Below are 21,012 nucleotides of genomic sequence, written 5' to 3'. Positions count from 1 at the left end.
CATAGTAAATCGTATGAAAAACTAAGAATGGCGGGCGCTAAAATATAGTTTCTTCAATCGATCTGAAATTTTGCACAGTTGATATGAGACCAAAATGGGACTCAAAAAGTATACAGGAGTTGAAGTTTTTCCATTTTTTTATATTTTCCCATATAAACCGTGTACCAGGCTATTGTTCATATGTGCTTCAAGATCTCTTCCTTTCAAAGCTTCTTATCGCAGATTTAGCCAATGAGCGATACTCTTGAACAGATTGCAGTCTTCTGGTGTTGTTCCTGCAACAGATTTCAGGCTTCATTCGCAGTATAGACGTCTCGAATGATTGGATGTTGATGCTTCTCGACCAATGCAGCAATCGTTGCTCGAGGCTTTTTGTCTCCTGTTATCCACGGGTTCGAACCGAAACCGCATCGACTAAGCACTTCCAAAGGTCTTCAGGCTCCAAAGGTATCTCCACCTCAATCGACCCCCGGTAGTTCTTATTTCTTATATCGAGTTTCGAATCCATAGCGAATAGCTGCTGTCGGTCTCTTCACCTAGTTCTTACCGGGTCCACAACAGCCGATCTATCCGTGTCGCTTTCACCATCTGACGCTAAAATCAAGATAGGTACTCAACCGTTCAGAAAGTGGTGTTTTATTGATGTCCATCGGTAGCTAAATAGTAAATGGGTAGTCTTTAATCGTTTCTTGCTTCGTCGGCAGAGCAGTCGATGTTTGCAATATCATCTGTCCTGTAACGGACTTACTTATCTATTGCTAACTCCACATTATCGCAAACATACGCTGCCAGGATCTGTGATCCAAATGTGTTTTCTGATCGAACTGCGAGTTAATCCTTTATGATTAATTTGATCCTGTGTATGAAGTTGGGTTAACTGTTCTCATTGCCCTTTACATACATGAAGCAAACATATTCTTTCTTCCTCATACCGCCAAAGAGTCCGTAAATAGATCATTTAGTCGAGCTCTAGCAACGGAGAGACAAATTATTAAATTGTTGCTTTGTTTTTGGAGTTGTAGGTAAGATCAAAGATCGTAAGACGTTGCGAAGTTCTCCTAGAAAACTAGGTTGGGTGGATATTATCTTACTCCCAAAAAGGAAAGGAAAACTTTATAACGTTAGCGTTACATTGCGACACATGTTTTACAGCGGGAGCGGGACATTTGGCATAAGGTCGTTTGGCGTAAGGTCACTTGACATAAAGGCATTTGGCATAACGGTCATTTGGCATAATGGACATTTGGCATAACCGAAATGCACCCTTCTTTATTATGCCAAGTGTCTATTATGCCAAAAGACCGTTATGCTAAATGACTTTATGCCAAGTGACCTTATGCCAAACAGCCTTAAGCCAAATGACACAGACCCTTTTACAGCATACTATATAGAAGGTATAAGAGACCATATACTATGTTCTTAATTTCGATGATATATAAGTTTGGTTTTATGTAATTTTATTTAATTGATTGATTGATTTAGCTATACATATTATAGAGACTTTCAGCCCTTGGCTGGTTCGTCTCTCTCTATTCAATTCTAGAACTTCCGCAAAGGAGAAGTCTGTGTGTCTCTTCCTTTTTGAAGTAGAGAGTAAAAATCATTGCAAAATTGTTCTAAAAAATGAATTTCTCATTGAGTACTTGTACTTTCATAATAACTCCCATGTCCATATGAACCTGTTGGCCCACAGTCCCCTAACGCTGATCCAATGAAATTTCTCCATCGTTTCAGTTTTATCGATCGGCAGCTGGCTGCCCAAAGCGCTGCTCTCAGCCAAAAGTGGGGCTTCGATTTCGCCGCCGGCAAACCGCTACTGAACCACGATCAGTACAAGTGGGAACGGGTTCCACCGACGTCGGCTCCGGCCTGTTTCGTCGAAATGGTGACCCTCACCCGAACGGCTCACCTGGTGCCCCAAAGCTCCACCAGCGCCGAGGACCTGCTGGATCAGCGTGCCGAGCGAGAGAACGGAAGCCTCTACCGCCACCACCAATCGTCGCCGATCATTGGATCTTCTCCTGCATCCGTTTCCGGATCGGATTCCGATTCGGACTGTAGCTTCGGATCGGTGGTCAGGACATACCCGTTGGCGCTGCAAAGTGAGGCGATCGCTTCCGTTACCACCGCATCTACCACCACCGGCAAATCGCCTTCCTCCTCCGGAGCGACGATTAACCGAGCGAAGCTGCAACCACGAATCACAGGTGAGCAATATCATTCTTTTTTCCTGTTCAACAACTTAGTTTGTATAAAAAGTAACGAGATTTTCAGTAGAAACTCAAAGATTTTCTAAGACTTAAACATGATAAATCCAGAAATAACACTTGTACCTTAAGATTATCCTCTATTGTCTAAATACTGTATAACATTTTCTCATTGTCTGGACGCATTCAGCCCTGCAATCCACACCCCTTTTGCTCACAGTATGCAACCTTTAGAACAAAGGCGAAGAATTATGAAATGTAACGTCAATAATTAACCAGAAAAACACTCCCAATTTAAACGCGATTATGCTACCAACGACCAGCCAGTCAGCGGTTGGTTGACGGCGGCTTCCTCCCTGATGCGTGAAATATTGGTTTTCTTTCCGCCGAAGAAGACATTCTCCTTGTCCCCTGTCTTAAAGCCCATGTCCATTAAGATCCTGCACTTATGTCGGTCGAAACGGTACATCACTCCTGACTGTCTGTGTCTGATGCGTGTGGGGGTGCACTATGAGAAAGGTACGTGGGTCACGGCTGCTCGATTTTTTCAACGGTTTTTCTGTTCCACCGGTGGTGACGATCATATGTTCATTACCATGGAACGAACGAACGAACGAACGAATTTCCATATATTCCACCCTCGGAATTGTGTAGGTACTCCCTTCGACTTCCTGCTTGGTTGCGCCGAGCGACGCGGAGACCGTTGAAATTAATACCTTTTCGGTCGCTGCTGAGTTGAGCCGCGCAGCGCGCAAGACAAAAACATATCTATTTTCGCTGGTTTTTAGTATTGTTAACTCTCGTCTTAGTTTTGTTCCTTTACCTTCGTCGTCGTCAAATCGACAAATCCGTCGAAATGGGGAAAGTTCCCTCGTGTCGTACTTGAACGAGTAGCAATAATTGGAATGAATTTTCTGCATTCTTCCAGTAAATGTAATGTTATAATTATCGGTTTCGTTGATTGTGTTCGCCCTCCGACGTTTGTGGCTTTTGTTGTTGGGATCGCCATTGCATTGAATGGATGGAACGCTGCTGTGGTTTTTATTGGTTTATTGACGGACGCGAAGCGCATTGTGCGCGCAGAGTTGAATTACTATCAGAGGGCGCCATTGAAATCGGTGCGCAGAATGTTGGTTTGGGTTTTGTCTGCGATTTTCCGAGAATGGCGTGTGCTCTTTGTGGTTGATTTCTGGTGTAGTTTTGACTAGTTGGTTACCTTTGGAGCAGCTGGTCTAAACTGGATTGCTGTGTGGCGTGTGGTTTTGCTTTTGCGGAAATCCAGCCAAATTAGGAGCAGATGTATGTATATCTATGTTTGGCAACGGAATTCTTTTTTTCGTTGAATTACGATCAAAATTGGTGGTTTAAAAACTATTGCGAAATTCAGTTGTATTCGAAGGTTCTAAGTTCAATTCCCGGCCTGTTGAGGACATGAATCTAACTAAGAGGAACTTTTATCTATCACCTGGGGTGTTTGTTACTTTCAGGGAAATGGTAGGGTGGGGCGAAGCAAGATCATCAGATTCAGGCATCAGATCCTGATAACTAAGCTCCTCAATAAAAAACTTCGAAAGCAGCAGGGTATCGCTTGACACCGAACAGATTCTGAGAAAGACAAACATTTAAATGCTCTTTGAGAATCTACAATCCGGATAATCGAAAACTGTTACCGGACTTCATTCAAAGTACCTGGAACGTAAGTTCTGTCAGCATCCAGGTTTCAGAGACGGGCGGGGTTGCTCATAAGAAGATCTGGCGTCTAACAATACCAGCCGAACGTGGTATCATCTTTTAAGAATAGTGGTTAACCTAAAAAACCAACAAGCTTTAATTGCGTTGACGACGTGTCGTTCAACTCGAAACTACTGAATGAGCCGGATCTGTAGACTTCACAGCGACTTACTGTCTCGGTTCCGTCAATTTCCGGTTGCGGTTGAAGGAGTTCAAATAAAATACTTATTCCATCAGAGAGAAACTACGAATTTACGTTACGTTATAGAAGTTACGACGTTTGAATCAACATGATCCCCAGCGTGTGTAGTTAGTAAATATCCTCGACGCTGCTGTGTTCGGGAGTTTTTCTGGATAACTTTTCCGTGATTCCTGGAGTAGTCATACGGGTAGATTAAGGTGATTCTTCGTCAACGAGCTCTGCATAACGTTTGGAAAATATGCTACAAGGGGCATGATAAAGTCATTATTTGATAAAAAAAATGTAACCTCATTCATAGATTCTCGCTTTCCTGGACTGACTGGGAATCGGACCCTAACACTCCTCGCAGGATTCCTTCTGGAACTTCAAGGAATTTCTCCGGGAATCCTCCAGGATTTCCATCCGAGATTCTGAATGAATGAAAGAATTACAGAATGATCTTCCAGAGTAATTCTAGAATGATCTGCAGGAATTCCAAACGGAACTCTTAGAGGAAACCAGAAAAGAGTTCCTAGAAGAATCCTGGAGAGAGTTCCTAAAGAAAACCTGGAAGCAGTTCCAGGAAGAACTTCCCAGAATAAGATACAAAAGGAATCCCAGAACGAGTTCCAAAGGAATCCTGGTAGAAGTTTCCGAAGAAATTCCAGAAGCAATTCCTGACAGAAGCCCAGAAGAAATTTCCAGAGGAATCCCTCATGGAGCTCCCGAAGGAATCATAGAAGGAGTTCCCGAAAGAATCCTGGAAGTAGTTCGTAGTGGAATCCCGGAAGAAGTTCCCGGTGAAATTACCGGAGGAATCCCAGAAGCAACTCTTGATTGAAGCAATCCCAAAAGTACATAGTTCCCGGAAGAATCGCTTCAGGAAGTACATAGTTCCCGGAGAGGAGCTTCAGGAAAAATCCCGAAGAAGTTTTTGGAGAAATACTGAAAGAAGGTCTTGAAGGACTCCTGGAAAGATGAAGAATTCCTGAAGAAATCCCAGCAGAAACTCCGGGATGAGTATTCTGGACGGAATCCCTAACAGAATTTTGGAAGGAGTTTCTAAAGAAATCTCGGGACGAATTCTTGAAGCAATTGCCGAGACAACTCTGGAGGAATCCCGAAATAAATCCCGGGTAAAATTACTGGAAATCCCTAGAATACCTTCTGGAAGTAAAAAAACTTTTGAAGACATCCCAAAAGAAACTTAGGAGATTCGGGGATGCAATTTCTGCAGGATGAAAAAATCTAGATATTTTTCAAATAATTCCAGAAGGTATTCCTCAAGAAATCCCAAACAAAAATAGAATTCGGGAGTACTTCCTGGGGGAATCCTGGCAAGAGCTCTTGAAGGAATCACAGACGGAATTTCTTCAGGAATCTCAGAAGAAAATCTTGGGAAAACCCCAGAAAACCATCAAGAACTCCCTGGGAAACCCATGTAAAAAACCTGCAGGAGTCCTGGAACAAATTTGTGGAGAAATCGCGAAGGATTTCTTGGAGAAATCCCGGTTGGAATTCCTGTAGAATCCCAGAAGGACCTCCTGGAGGGGTGCCACAATGCCGTCATCAAGTCATAAATCACCCCGCTTTCTCACGCTCGCGACTCCCGTATTTTAAAACTAAACCACCCATGAAAAGCTAGCAAAAGCCCGAAAGGTGATGAAATTTGAATCAATAATGTCCGAATTGTAAACAACAAGGCCACGAAACGCCAAAGACTTGTTTCTGCAGAAATTTCTTCTGGAATGCATCCATAAATTCGTTCTTTGAATCCTTTAAGAGCTTGTGTTGGATTTCCTACAGAATCGCCTTTCTAATTCTCCAATATTTCATACTGCTTGTCTTACAATAGTTTTTTTTTTCTGGGAATCCTCCAGGAGCTCCTTATGAAAATCTCTTGGAGTTCGATCCGGGAATTCTCCAAGACTTTTTTCTGGGTTCCTTCTGAAGATTTTCTAGAGTCTAGGGGTTCCCTCCAAAAAAATTGGAAATCTTTCAGAAGTTCTATAGCTCGGAATGCTCCAGAAGCACCATCGAAAAGACCTCCAGGAGTTCTTTTGGGGATCTTCTAGGAGTTCTTTATAAGAATAATCTATGAGTTCATTCGTAGGAGTTCATTTTTGGAATTCCTTCAAATGATCCAGGAGAAAACCTAGATCGAATCCCTGGATTAATCTCCAGAAAGAATTCTCGGAGAAATCCCAGACTAAATTCTTTCATTAATCACTTAAAACATCTACAACTTTTTTGGAAATCATAGAGGAATCCCCAGAAGGAATCTACAAAGGAATCCACAGAAGGCATTTGTGGAGGAATTCCCGAAAGGTCCATCCTGGAGTAATCATCTGAAGGACTTCATGGAGGTATATCTAAAGGAATTCCTGGTGGAATCCCTTGAAGAAGTTGCTAAATGAATACCTAGCATGAATTCCTGAAGAAATTCCTAGATAGAAATTCCTGGAAGAATCCTCAGGAATTCCTGGAGGCTGGAATAATCATCAGATTGATTTTCTGGAGGAATTACTGGAAGTAGTTTCTGAAGGAATCCATAATGGTGACTCTCTAGGAGAATTTCTCCTGACTGAATTTCTGCAAGAACTTCCAGAAGAAATTTGTGAAGAAATGCCCAGCAGGAATTCCGGGAGTATTCCACAGATGGAATTGTTAGAAGAATCCCCAGAATGCACACGAGAGAAGTGCCCGAACACAAAAAAAAAGCTAAAAAGAGACGAATTAACATATGATATCGATTTCTAAGCTATCACTAAGCTATGATTTCGACAGAATCTCAGTCGAAATTCCGCCATAGTTGTTGGTCGAAATTCCGACAGAAAATTCAAAATCCGAAATGAAATTCAGTTAAAATACGACGAATTTTTTATTTTGGATAATCTTCCAGTAAAAAATCAGCTCCAGGTATCGACAAATTTCAGCCTAGATTATGACAGGATCTTAGTAGAGATTTTGGCAGAATGTGACGACATTCTGGCAGAATAGTCAGTAAAAATTCCACCTGAAATTCTGAACAAGTTTCTTTAGAGATTTAGACAAAATCGTCAGTCAAATTCCGACTGAATCTTAGTCGTCATTGAATAGAATCTTAGTCAATATTTTAACATTATTGACAACTTTGGAAGAATGCCAGTCGAGATCCCGACAGATTCATTCGTCAAGAGTACGTCAAAATATCAGCCGAGATTCCTACAAATCACGCTTACGATACAATCTCGGTCGTGATTCTAATTTTGATAACCTTTGAAATTTCAGCGAACGATTTACTTGTTTTGACTCTGATGATATGTAATTTAGGGGTGGGCGGGGCAATATGGACACCCTAAGGTTTTTGCCAACTTTACCTGGCAAGATGTCAAAAAAGTTTAGTTTTTTGATACATATATCCTTTTAAAGTCTATTTAGCATCTATTGCATAAGAATGTTCACGAAGAAAAATGATTTATCCACTTCAAAAAGTGTTTTGAAAAATGTTAGTTTTTCATGGCCGTCTTCAAGCATACGGGGCAGAATGGACACCCCCATGGGGCAATATGGACACCATGAGACTTTTACGAATTTCGTACATTATTCACACCTATAAAGTCATTTCATTACAAAACAACTATTATGGATGAATAATACGCCGAAGTAGTTCATTTTTGTTCAGTTAATTTAAATTCAGGCTGTTTTGGATAAAGCTTCGTTTTTGTCGGCATGTACAGCTGTGCCTAGAACAACTATTTTCCACTGCTGTCGTTTTTTGACTAATTTGTTTCACCGTATGTCTACTATAGTGAACATTTAATCGAAAATATACTGAAATCGAAGAATTTGGTTGGTTTGTGATTTAGGTTATATTTTTCCCTTGTCGATTCTTTCAAAAAGGTGAGTGTCCATTTTGCCCCGGCAGCAGAAGATTTTTCCAAACGTGATTTTTGATATAATAAGAAGAAAATAAAAACGTGTTAAGCATGTAAATACAGCAAAACTACTTGCATGTATTCTAGAAATATCAGGTTTTAATCAACCTGCAATAAATTAATCACTAAATCTTATTTTAGATGGTGTGAAAATTATAATTTCCATGCACAAAAAACGGAGGACGCAACTTTTTCGTGTAAAATCAAGTAAAGTTCAAAAAAGTTCGCATATTTCAAAATATTGAGGGTGTCCATTAGGTTGTCCCAAAAATTGCACATGGTCGAAAAGCTTGGGGGCTTACCCTGCAAATGATAGCTAAGGGTGTTAGAAACAAACTTTTGTATGACGGCAACTTTCAGAAATGACGTTTAGAGGTCGCCCCGGCGAGATTTTTAAAAAATGGCAATTTTTCGTAATAAATTTCATTGAAGTATTTTTAATCGTACAAAAATTGGCAATACTCACTATTTTTATATTTTTTACACCTTGATATAGATTCAAACTACCAGGGAAAAATAATTAACGACATGTTTGCAGGTAACTTTTTGATACTGAATTTTTGAATTTACTAAAATTTGTCATTTATCGATATACTGTGCATTTTATCCATCACAAAAAGTATCTGAATCTAATTCTAATTTAAAACAATTTCCATAAAAAGATAGAAAATTTTATGAGGAAAAACTTTGCCGAAGACAGCATTGCGTTTTTTCTATCCGTTTTAGAGTTATTCACGATTTACTATTTGGTAAAATTTGATTTTTAAGGTATTTTTTTATTAAATCACAAAAGAACTTCCCGAAAACACATACAGAGTAAAAAATCACGTATACTCAACAAGTTTTTGTCTTCATTGTGTTGAGGAATTACGGTGGCATCATTGAATTTTTATTTCCGTTGACAAATCCATTTTCTTTGATATAGAAAGGTATCTACTAGCGAGAAACTTTATCATTAGGTACCATTTTGAGATGCCTCAGTAGGCCATGGCATATTTAACGGTTATGTACTGACAATGGTTCATACAAGCATAATACACAATCAAACGCACAGCACATTTTCTATATCATTTAGAAGGTGATACATTCCGCAAAACATGCCGTTTTGGTTTCCAATGATGTTGTTCAAATCGTTCAAAATCATGAATAAATCGTTCTAGTAGTCCCTATCATTTGAATCAACATATAGGGCGATAAAAATGACGTCACTTGTTTACGTCCAAAACTGTTGTTTACCAATAATAGCCTACCTTGTCTTATTGTATGCCGTGTATGTGCTATGGTAATCAAATTGTTCTAACCTTGGATAACATTACGTTAACTCGCTGGTTCATCTTATCCCACCCGTTTCAATTTGCCTCGGTGTATCTTATTTTCGGTGTTGATAAGATAGTTCAAGTCAGTAAATGTAAAAAAGACATGCTCTGCTTTTCAGAATGTCTTGAATTGGAACTTAGTATCTAAAAATTGGAACCTATTCTTACGTAAAATGTTCGTAATCGCGATTTGAATTTGGTATGGATCAACGTATTCGCCTTTATTCACTTTGCCACTGTTTCCTGGGCTGTTTCACTGATCCAGGACTCATACGTCTTCGTGTAGAAAAATAATTGAGAATAACGACAGGAAAGTAAGATAAACGCGAAAATATGGCTCAACATTTTGTGGAGAATATCTTTAAAAAATCAATAGGCAGTACGAAACTTGTCAAGAGAACTAGCTTTTTAATAAATTCTGCTAGTTAATTTCTATATGAAGGAATTGAATAACAAAAAAAAAATCAATTAATGATGTCACCATAATTCCATAACACAATCGAGACAAAAACTTGTTGAGCATACGTGATTTTTTACTTTTTATGTGTTTTTGGGATGTTCTTATGTGACATTTTTAGAAAAAATACCTAAAAATTCAAATTTAACCAAATAGTAAATTATGAATAACTCTAAAACGGATAGAATAAACGCAACACTGTCTTCGGCTAAGTTTCTCCTCATAAAATTTCCTATCTTTTTATGGATTTTTTTTTTAAATTAACTTTAGATTCAGATACTTTTTATGATGGGTAAAATGCACAGTATATCAAAAAATGACAAATTTTAGTAAATTCAAAAATTCAGTATCAAAAATTTACCTGCAAAACATGTCGTTAATTATTTTTCCCAGGTAGTTTGGATCTATATCAAGATGTAAAAAATATAAAAATAGTGGGTATTGCCAATTTTTGTACGGTAAAAAATATTTGTATGAAATTTATTACGAAAAATGGCCATTTTTCAAAAATTTCGCCGGGGCGGCCTCTAAACGTCATTTCTGAAAGTTGCCGTCATACAAAAGTTTGTTACTAACACCCTTAGCTATCATTTGCAGGGTGAGCCCCCAAGCTTTTGCAATTTTGGGACAACCTAGTGTCCATTCTGCCCCGGGTGTCCATATTGCCCCGCCTACCCCTATGTAGGTGTTGGTAAGTTAGTTATTCATGTAAACTTATACAGGGTGTTAGGTTCCTGAGTGCAATTTTTAAAGGGTGAAAAAGGACCATAAATGGTGAAAAAAAATTGTTCTACGTACCGTTACGTAGTTATTGAACTTTCCATGTTTTGTACTATTATTGCCTTAACTGACTATAACTTGAAAATGGTCAAACTTATCGCAGTTTTTTTACCCTTATTCGAAAGATTATTGAACTGTCTATCAAATGGCATTTTTGAATCGATTGGTTTAGTTAAATAACTAAGTTTTCTAGAGCAAATAGCTCAAAAGTAGTGTGTTTTAATTTATTTTGTCAATTATCTTCGAAACATGCGTAGTAGATTAAAAAAAATTCTTTGAAAAAGTTGTGGCTCCTGTTCCACTTTACAATTCGTTCTTTGACACCAAACTTCTACCTCTTATCGTTTTCTTGCAATTTCGATATGAATGTGCGGCACAGTGCGCAAAAAAGTGCTTAAACTTGTTTGTTTACGCAAAGCAGATAGGCCTTTTTCAAATGTTCGTCTAGAATTGCAAGAAAACAATAAGAGATAGAAGTTTGGTGACAAAGAACGAATTGTACAATGGAACAGGAGCCACAACTTTGCCTAAATTTAAATTATCACGCATTTTTTCAAAGATAATTGACAAAAACGAATTCAAACACACTACTTTTGAGCTATTTGTTCAAGAAAACTTAGTTTAGTTAAACCAATCTCGATTCAAAGATGGCATTTGATATAAAATTCAATAATATTTCGAATAAGGGTTAAAAACTGCGATAAGTTTGACCATTTTCAAGTTATAGCCAGTTAAGGCAATAAGAGTCAAAAACATGTGAAGTTCAATAACTTCGTAACGGTTGAGATTTGACCATATGCGTAGAACATTTTTTTCACCATTCATGGTCCTCTATCACCTTAGGGCCCATATAGCCGAGGCGGTAAACGCACGGGTATTCAGCATGACCATGCTGAGGGTGACGGGTTCGATTCCCGGTCGGTCCAGGATCTTTTCGTAAAGGAAATTTTCTTGACTTCTTTGGGCATAGAGTATCTTCGTGCCTGCCACACGATATACACATGCAAAATGGTCATTGGCAGAGGAAGCTCTCAGTTAAAAACTGTGGAAGTGCTCATTGAACACTAAGCTGAGAAGCAGGCTTTGTCCCAGTGAGGACGTTACGCCAAGAAGAGGAGGAGAGGAGGTCCTCTATCACCCTTTAAAAAGTTTGCATTCAGGAACCTAACACCCTGTATATATGTGAATCTGATTACTTAAGTACGGAAACAATGAACAAAAACATGATCCTAACAAGCCACCGGAATGCGAAAACGTTACAAATGAATGATATAATACACCAAATTCACAACTCCTATTCATTCAGTCCAATGCGTAGCAAATCTCTTGAGAGCGGCAAACAGAATGACTCATTACTCGAGCAGCTCACCTACTTCACATAATAAATACCGTCTATTATCTCCCAACCCCTCTGATAAATGTCCGCAACGAAGAGAAAAGAAACCAAACTGACCATTCCAAATGGCCTCTAAAGTGATTCATTCGATATGCTTTGTTTACAAATTAGGACTCCTGCCGTGGCATATCAGTTATTCTCTTCCTTCCAAGCCACAGACCTAGTGATGAGTCATTAGAAAGGGATCCCAAGGAGTACTATAGATCTTATCTGTCCGGCCGAAACCCAAAGGAAGAAACAAACCAGAACCCAGGCCAAAGCAAGGGCGGAGATAATTTATGATAAACTACCACTCCTCTTGTCCATGTGTGTAACTTTCTCCCGACTGTTCTTTGTTTGGTCCTTCTTGACGTCGTCGTTCGCCCAACTACCTCATTCCGTTTGTTGTCCTTCCGTTGTTGTAATCGGATGACCGTCCGACCGCACAACCGTCGTAAAAATAGGACACTCAATAATATTGAGTCAATATTCGATGAAAGCGATGCGAAATATGCTTTTTTGCCTGGATTGCTCTAACAACAACAAACCAGGGAAGAGATGTACAAACCGAGATAGCAACCGGAATGGTGTGTTGTAGCAGCATATGTCCCTCGATTGCCGTTTCAGGTTCAGGGGAAAATGTGTGTATTAATTTATGGATTTTGCCACTTCGGCATGTGCCACGTCCGAACCGAACGAAAGGTACTTAAGGCTAGTAACAGATGTTTTCCGAATGCACCCTTTTTCCCCATTTTACAGACCCATATCGCATACAGCACATGTCACCTATTCGGTATTTTAGGTGTACACGTACCATAAAGATCCGATTGGGTTTTGCTGGTCGTCTCTCGGTCCAGTAGTCTCATCCATTATGCATGAGATAAACAGTTCAGATCAGAGGCACGGGCCATTCGCGATCCGGAACAGCTGACGATCGTTGCATGAATGCACATTATAATGTTGTATTGCGTGCGTAGGAGACGGTCATTGTTGAAGCAACTTTTGGGGTCGAACCAAAAACCGAAAACCACTCGTTTTGATGTGATCTACATAGGATGATCGAATGTATGATAGAAGCTAATTCCCTAATTCCGTGCAGTCAGCTTGATCTGAATCTGTTGGGACGTAGTTGTTGTCATGAACTTTGATCATCAAATTTAGAACTGCTTGTGGTCAGACAACAAAATAGTACCGGCAACAGTAGTGATCGTGTGTAGAAGAATGTGACTCGGAACCGGCCCCAAGCGACGAGACGCATTCAAACGCGATCGCGAATGCGCGCCTTTTTCATGAAATTGCGTGCCAGTTCTGGCGCTGAAGGTCACCTACTCTATTATTCAATGATCGTATTAGGCTAGAGTAGTTGGGGCCCAAATTGGCGGTCGGTCAACACCATGATTTATACATTTTTTCATGAGAATCCACTTCTTCAGTGTGTTTTTTTTTTCAATGCCGGTTAACTGGCGCGTTTCTGAACGACGGTGGGTTTTTTACCTGGCACTGGCAGTGTGGGGAATACCTTTCCCTTTTGTCGGAGGTTTTTAAATTTGACGACCCCCACAAAACGACGGAGACGTCGTTTCGTTTGTTTGTTGTTTGTGGCTCAGCCTCTAGCAGTGATTTTTGGCGCGAAACGAACACGTTGTTTGTGCTACCAATAAAAACGTGTCAAGTCATAGTCATGTATCCTTCCTGACGCCGGGTTTCTGATTGTTTGCGATGAACCAATATTGATTTTATCAATCAGAAGCTACTTATCTGCTACATTTTAAGTAGCCGAACAACAACCGCAACGAGGGGGAGCAGATGCACAACTTTTGTACACAAACCAGCTGCCATCTGGATTGAGGCAGTCAGTGGTTGGTAACGTAAAGACCCCCTTTCTCTTTTTCGTCAATTTAACGCCGCGTAAGTCAGACCGACCGCACTTGCAGTCGGGCTTCTGTCGTCTCGGTCGGTATTAAAAATCCACCTGGCTCGGCTTACACACAGCTCGCGCAGGTCACCCGATTCGAGTGAATCATATAATTTCGGTATAATGCTGGTTCAATGTTGTTTTTTTTTCATTGCTGGTGCACTGGAACTGGTTTTCGGATTCTGCACGGCGCTGATGATGCGTCTTGATTGTTATTACACATGCTGTTTTTGTTTTCGTCGTGCACTGGCTGCAGTCGAGAATTAGGTCACCGTCTTCTGGCAGCACAGTGCCCTCTTGGTAATGGACACGAGCTATCGATTGCTGTTCGTAAAACGATTCTCCTATGTAATTTTACATTAAAGGGATTACATTTTGTAGAAACATTGTTGAGCATAAATCGTGTTTAAGACGAACGGACTAATCTGCCAACGATCCAAACGTTCAGCCGATGATGCCCATGTTGTCGCCAGTAAAACAAATGTACCGGTTCTGTTAAATTGCAGGCTGTTTGGGCCCTTGTGACGTTGATCATCAATTTCTTCCCGATCAGCTTAGATAGCAGGGTAGTGTCTATACCTCTATATGTCGCTCTGGCGGTTGGTTCAATTGGCTAAGGATAGCACTATGGACCGATTGTTCCAGTGATACGGGGTCACCTGTCAGGTGACCCCTAATTCATGGTGTTATCCACGCCAAGGAATAAATGGTTAGGGGGATCTAATAAAAACCAAACCGCAAACGGAGCCTTTGGATTACCAGGGCGCCCTTCACAGTATTTTGTTCTTACAGCGCTAACCGGAGCAATGGTACAGTGGACCTTGTGTTTCTCCGAGACAACCAGCTGCTCTTCTTCAGTCTTAAACTTGTTGCAAATCACCTATGCAAAATGGTACAGCCCAAGTGGCCTTAGTCTAAGGACCTTACTTTCGCCACACCAGGAATAGGGTCTGGGACCATTTGGGCAGGAGCACCTATTTTGGGCACTTGCTGATATAACTCAGTCAATATCAAACCAATTGACTTGAATTTTTGAACATAGTTAGATACTGCGCCTTCCTGATCGTGTTTCAAAAATCAAGTCAATCGGTTCACAGTTGGCTGAGTTATAGTAGCAAGTGCCCAAAATAGGTGCTCCTGCCCAAATGGTTCCAGACCCTACCTTGTGGGAACATCTCCAAGAAGTCCTCCAGAGGATTGCTCCTGGCATTCCTTCTGTGGATTCCTCAATATTCCTTCTGGGAATTCCTCCAAGAAGTTCGATATAAGGATTTGTCCAGAAAATTCGTGGGGATTCCTAGGAAGAACTTCTGGAAGATTTCTGAACAGAATTCCTGGAAGATTTTTCGAAGAAACTTCAGGATTTCTAGCTGTAGATTTTCAGGATTTTCTCATGGAACTTCTGGAGAATCCCCAGAAAGAATTCTTGAAAGATTCACAGGAAAAAGTCCTGGAGGAGGCGACTCTAGAAATCCAGCAAGAGCTCTTGGAGAAATCTAAGGCCGTACTTATAGATGCATTCTAGAAGGAACTTCTGTAGAAATCCCAAAAACAACTCTTGCTGGAACCTCTTAGAAGAATTGCAGATAGAATTATTAGATACATTTATGCATAAATCCTAGAAGAGTTTGATTTTTTTGGCCTTGCTATCTTCGGTGCGTAATCCCAGCAGAATTTACAAGAAAAATTGTCAGAATATCTTTCGGAATTACCCCAGGAGTTCTCTCGAGGATTGCTTCAGGAATTTGTCCCGAGCTTCCGTCTGAAACTCCTTCAAAGTTTTGTCAGGGATTCCTTCCAAGAGATTCCCCCCGGAGTTCCTTCTGGGATATCTTCAGGAATTCTTCTTCCAAAAACTTCTTCGGAATTTCTCCTGAAGCTCTCGCCGGGATTCTTTCAGGAACTACTTCTGTGATTGATTCGATCAAGAATATTTTCCAGGATTCCTACGGTAACTTCACCGGGATTCCTCCAAGAACCTCTTCCGGGATTCCTCCAGGAACTAGTTCCAGGATTCTTTCAGGAACTGCTTCCGGGATTGCTTCGGGAGCTCCATCAGAGATTCCTCTGGGATTTTTGTCTGGGCTTCTGTCAGGAATTGTTCTGGAGTTTTTTTTTCAGAAACTCATTCGTGAATTTCTTCGGAAACTTCTTCCGGGATTCCTTTTGTAACTTATTCCGGGAAGTTCTTCTGGAATTCTTTCAGAAATTGCTTCCAGAATTTCTTCAGGATCTCTTTTCAAGATTCATCAAGGAACTCTTTTCTGGTTCCCTCCATGAGTCTCGTTTGGAATTCCTGCAGATCATTCTGAAATTCTTCCTGATGTTTCTAATGGAAATTCTTCGAGATTTTATTAAGCTGTATTTTGAGAAATTCCTCTTGCAGTCTTTGTTTATGGAATTCCTCATGGAGTTCCTACAGGATTTTCTTGAGGAAATACTGCAGCAAGTTCCTTCTGGTTTTCCACAGAAGCTATTAGGAGAATCTCGGATGGAATTTTTGGAGGATTCCCGGAACTTCATGAGAAATCCTGGAAGAAACCCCTTGAAGTCCCAGAAGGAATCCTGGAAGGACTGTTTGGTTTCGATTCCCGGTCGGTCCAGGAAAGTGAGAATCCATGAATGAGGCTACATTTGTTTTATCAATTAATGGCTTTCTCCTGCCCCTTGTAGCATATTTTGCTAATCTTAATGCGTAGCTCGTTATCGAAGAGTCACGTTAAGTTTCCCGCATGCCTACTCCAGGAATCACGGAAAAGTTATCCGAAAGAAGTCCCTGAAGGAAACCCGTAAGAAATACCAGAAGGAATCCCTGAAAAAATCTCGCAAGAATCCCGGCGGAAATTCTCTAACGAATTCCAGGAGCAATCCGTGAAGGAATTCGAAAGTGATCTCTGAAAGAATCTGAGAGAATCCCGGGAGAAATCTAGGAGAACATTCCGAGAGCAATCCATGGAGGAAACCCGAAATGATTCCTGATGAAATCGTTCAAAGAATCTCGGAAGGATTCCGTGAAATAATACCGGAAGGAAATCCGGGGAAGTCTTCAAAAGAACCCATGAGATGATAGAACCTTGAGAGGAATCCATAAACGAAAACTCGAAAGAATCAATGGAGGTTTCTTTTAAGGATTCCCTCGGGGATTTTTTTTGCATAATTCTTCCTACACCAGGGTTTCTTCTGGGATATCCCAGAAGAATTCCATTGGAATTCCTCCCGGCATACCTTTATTGAGTCCTCTAATAAAGGTATGCCGGGAGGAATTCCAATGGAATTCTTCTGGGATATCCCAGAAGAAACCCTGGTGTAGGAAGAATTATGCAAAAAAAAAAAATCCCCGAGGGAATCCTTAAAAGAAACTTGAACTAATCCCCGAAAGAATATTAAAAGTAGTCCCTTAGAATACCCTGGACGAATCCCTCTAAGAATCCCGGGTGATCTCTGAAAGAATCCTGGAGGAAACCCAACAGAAATTACTAAAGGAATCATTAAATGAATGGCAAGAGGAACTAATGTAGAAATTCTCGGGATCAATCACTGGAGGAATCCCGGAAAAAATCCTTGAAAAAAATACGAGGAATCCCGGAAGGAATTCCCGAAGGAGTCTCATAAGAAATTACACGAAAAATCCGCATGAAAACCCCGTGATAACTCAAGGATACCTAGGAAGAATTCCCAAAAAAATCTTTAAATTAATCTCGAAAGGAATTCCTGAAAGGATTCTGGAAGAAATCAAAGAAGGTAACTCAGAAGTAATCCCAGGAGAAATCTCTGGAGAATCCTTGAAAAAATCCTCAATAATGAATCTTGAGTGAAATATCTAAAAGAATGAAGGCATTCTGGAGAGAATTTCTGAAGGAATTCCGGATAAAAAACCAGAGGGTGCAATCCCTGATGCAATCTTAGGAATAATTCGTCTAAGAATCCCTGAATTAAACTCGGAGGAAATCCCTGTTGGAATGCTGCAAATTATTCCTGATGGAATCCCGAAAGAATTGCCTGAAGAAATCACAGAAATTCCTGTTGGAATTTTGGTAGAAAGTGGTAGAAAAGGAATTCCAGAAAGGATTGCTGGAGGAATCCTTGACAGAGAAATTCCTAAAGAAACCCCAGGAGCAATCACTAAAGAAAACTAGGGATGTGCCAATGACGGAATCCCGGAAAGAATCTTGAAAGGAATCTGGTAAAACAATGCCAGAAGCAATTAATAAAAGAAAATCGCGAGGAATCATTGAAACAACCCCGAGAGAAATCTCTGAATAAATCGAGGGAGGAATCCTTCACGATAACCTGGCAGAAATTTATGAAGAAATCCCGGGATAGATCTTAAAAAAATTCGTAGGGAATCTGTTCCACAGCACATCATAATAAATTTATGATATTACGCCCACTTTCGACAATTCGCCTAACAAATGGCAAACCACGCACCAACGTGAACATCTGCCATACAGCCATTCCCCAGATACTAATATCTAGGTAGCAGCTCCCACGAAATCGTTCGTTTAACAATGAGTCATTGAGATAACAACAAACTTAGAGTTTGTTATTAATCAAATGAGACGAACCAGCCAAGGGCTGAAAGTCTCTTTAATAAAGACAAATCTATCAATCAATATTAATCAAAGTAGTCCAAAACAATCAAAGTATCCATAGCCTTCTTTGTCCTTCATGCTTTCTTTGACTGCCGATATTGCTGTGCGGATTTACTAATCACATATTGCTGATTTCACTACTGATCGAATGATCGATTTACAATTCTTATCCAAAAAAGGAGTTAACTAACCTTTTCCTCTTCTTTTTCCTCTTTCAGACTTCCTGAAGGAACGCAAGCGCCTCTCCACCGGATCTCCGAAGCCCACCGCCGCCAAGAAGGCCCGTCAGATGCTGATGCCCTCCTCCTCTGCTTCATCCTCCAATATGTCGTTGTCGTCGCCATCGAATGCAGCAGCCCAACCACAACAACAACAGGACCACTAGGTGTGCGCGAGCTCAACCACTCGCTCAAAGACTGCAACCCTATAGATACCTGAGGTGGGTGCCGCCTGCGCTGCGTCTCGCAGTAGGCTGCTGCGTCGCAAGTTTCGGCATTGCGCGATCTCATTCGATCATATACAACAAACAGTAAATTCTAAATATTCTTTTCGTCATCGGTAGATTAGTGGATGACTAAGGCGTATCTATAGTAGGTTATGTCTATTCGGACATACTTTTGTTTCCTAGACGATGTAAGAATCTGTAGAAAATAACGAAAAAACAACAAAAAGATTACTTTTAACGCGGGAAGCGGGAAGACCACGAATCCCCGAACAGGGTAAGGATGGTCTCCTCTCGAAGTAAATGCCATACTTCTCTTTTTTAATTGCTTAGGTTTAGATAACTGACTAGCCTGTAAGTATTCTGTGCTACGATTCGTAGCAGTAAATCCTGAAAGTCTCGGGTTGATAGTTCACAGAATGGTACCATAATTGAACTAGCAGGACTTGGTAAAGCGACTTTCTCTGGTGAACCAACCCATGGACGGATCAATATTTTCAAAATTTTACTATTTGTAAATATATTTAATAAGTTGACAGTGAACTACATAAACATATTCTTTCAATTATGTACCATTATTTTCTCTAATAGTTAAATGCATCCAACCGTTGTGATACTTGTTTGTTTTACGTTTTCCGTTCCAGGAAAACATAAAATTTACAATTGACACAACAACTGTCTATAGTTTCAAATACGTTTTCTTTAGGTGTTTTTTCAATTGGGTAAAAAAACGAATTGGTCTATATTTCTGGAAAAAACTTATTGTTTTTCAGAGATATAGATAAGCTCGTTTATATTTGGCAAATATTCACAGATTCAAATTGCATTCAGAACCCCTTTGATCTTTTTTGTCGAATAATTATAAAAATAAGCTTCCTCACAACTTTTGTATATATGTAATACTATCATTAGAAACTTTCCTGAATATGTGATACATACCTAAGAACAACCACCCTCAATTCGCCCCCTTAATGCTAGAACTAGGTAACTCGTTTTGGAAAGTACGGGTAAAAATGGCTGGTAAAACTTATCCTGCTATAAAACAAACACTTTGTTGGTCTTAAATGAAGCATCATTATGTGTTTTTGTAGTTTCAATCGACACACTTTTGTTTATTGAGGTGAACGTTCAGATGTAAACAAATTGCTCGCGATTTCGCAAAACCAGTTACCTAGTTCTAGCATTAAGGGGACGAATTGTTCTTCAAAAACCCAAAGTCATCTCAGCTTTGATCAACGAATGTCTATCACATTTTCAAATAAGTTTTAACACTTTTAACGAAAGCAATTTCCAAAAACTCCCAAGAATGCTTACCCGAAGATTATTCGTAAAGCTCTTGTCCACCTCTCGAACCGATCTCAAAAGGATGCTCGTTGCAATACACACTACATCATCAAACAAATGGCAATATACGTTTTTTGAGTGCAATACAATCGTTTGATGGACACTAAAGAGCTTTTCCTACGATATCGTCCGACTAGCATTCGCCGGACTTTTTGAACTTTCCCCCACACCACACATAATAACGGGAGCAAGTGAAACAACTCTCCCTCTGGCTGCCGGGAGAAGCAATCTGCCGCGCAAAACGATTCCCTTATTTTTATCTTGTAAGTGTGCCAAATGTGAGCTCCCGACAGGAGTAGACGCCGCCGCGCTCATTAGGTTTTATCTCTTTTTCCCACCCTGTTCTGAATAGTAAGATTAGCTTTTAAGCCCCTCCCAAACATGCCCTTCAAAGCGAATGTAGAGCTGTGTGAGTTCGATGCCCGGCCTATCGTCGGTCGGTTTGTCGTGATTCAATCGATTCGAGTAATATGTAATTGACTATTTTAAGTTTCCGCTGTCATCGGTACATACTAGTTAACCGTACTTTCTAACAATTATTGCAAACAAATTGGTTTTCGTTCCAAACAAAGTAATATTATTTATTTTTCCTTTCTTTACGCGTAAGAAATCGTCAATTTATTTTCTCCTGATTGAATAAATAGTTAAGTGTAAACTTTTTTTAAGATGAAAAAGTGATTAGAATGAACAATTGAAATCTGTACACAATTCGAAAATACAATATTGGAAAATAAAGCATCTTATGAAACATACAA

General features: G+C 40.1%; 1 protein-coding gene across 1 annotated transcript in view; it reads left to right on the top strand.

Moving 5' to 3' along the window:
- LOC109407584 (uncharacterized) overlaps window positions 1-21,012 on the top strand; it is a 28,649-nt gene extending 7,637 nt beyond the window's left edge. The window contains exons 2-3 of the mRNA XM_029877790.2: window positions 1,735-2,207; window positions 18,690-21,012. Of these exons, the coding sequence (XP_029733650.2) occupies window positions 1,735-2,207; window positions 18,690-18,856 (640 nt within the window). The 3' untranslated portion in view covers window positions 18,857-21,012. The remainder of the gene's footprint in view (window positions 1-1,734; window positions 2,208-18,689) is intronic.

The sequence above is a fragment of the Aedes albopictus genome, chromosome 3 (assembly GCF_035046485.1).
Source record: "Aedes albopictus strain Foshan chromosome 3, AalbF5, whole genome shotgun sequence".
Classification (NCBI taxonomy): Eukaryota; Metazoa; Arthropoda; class Insecta; order Diptera; family Culicidae; genus Aedes; species Aedes albopictus.
This window is presented reverse-complemented; position numbering and strand designations above follow the sequence as displayed.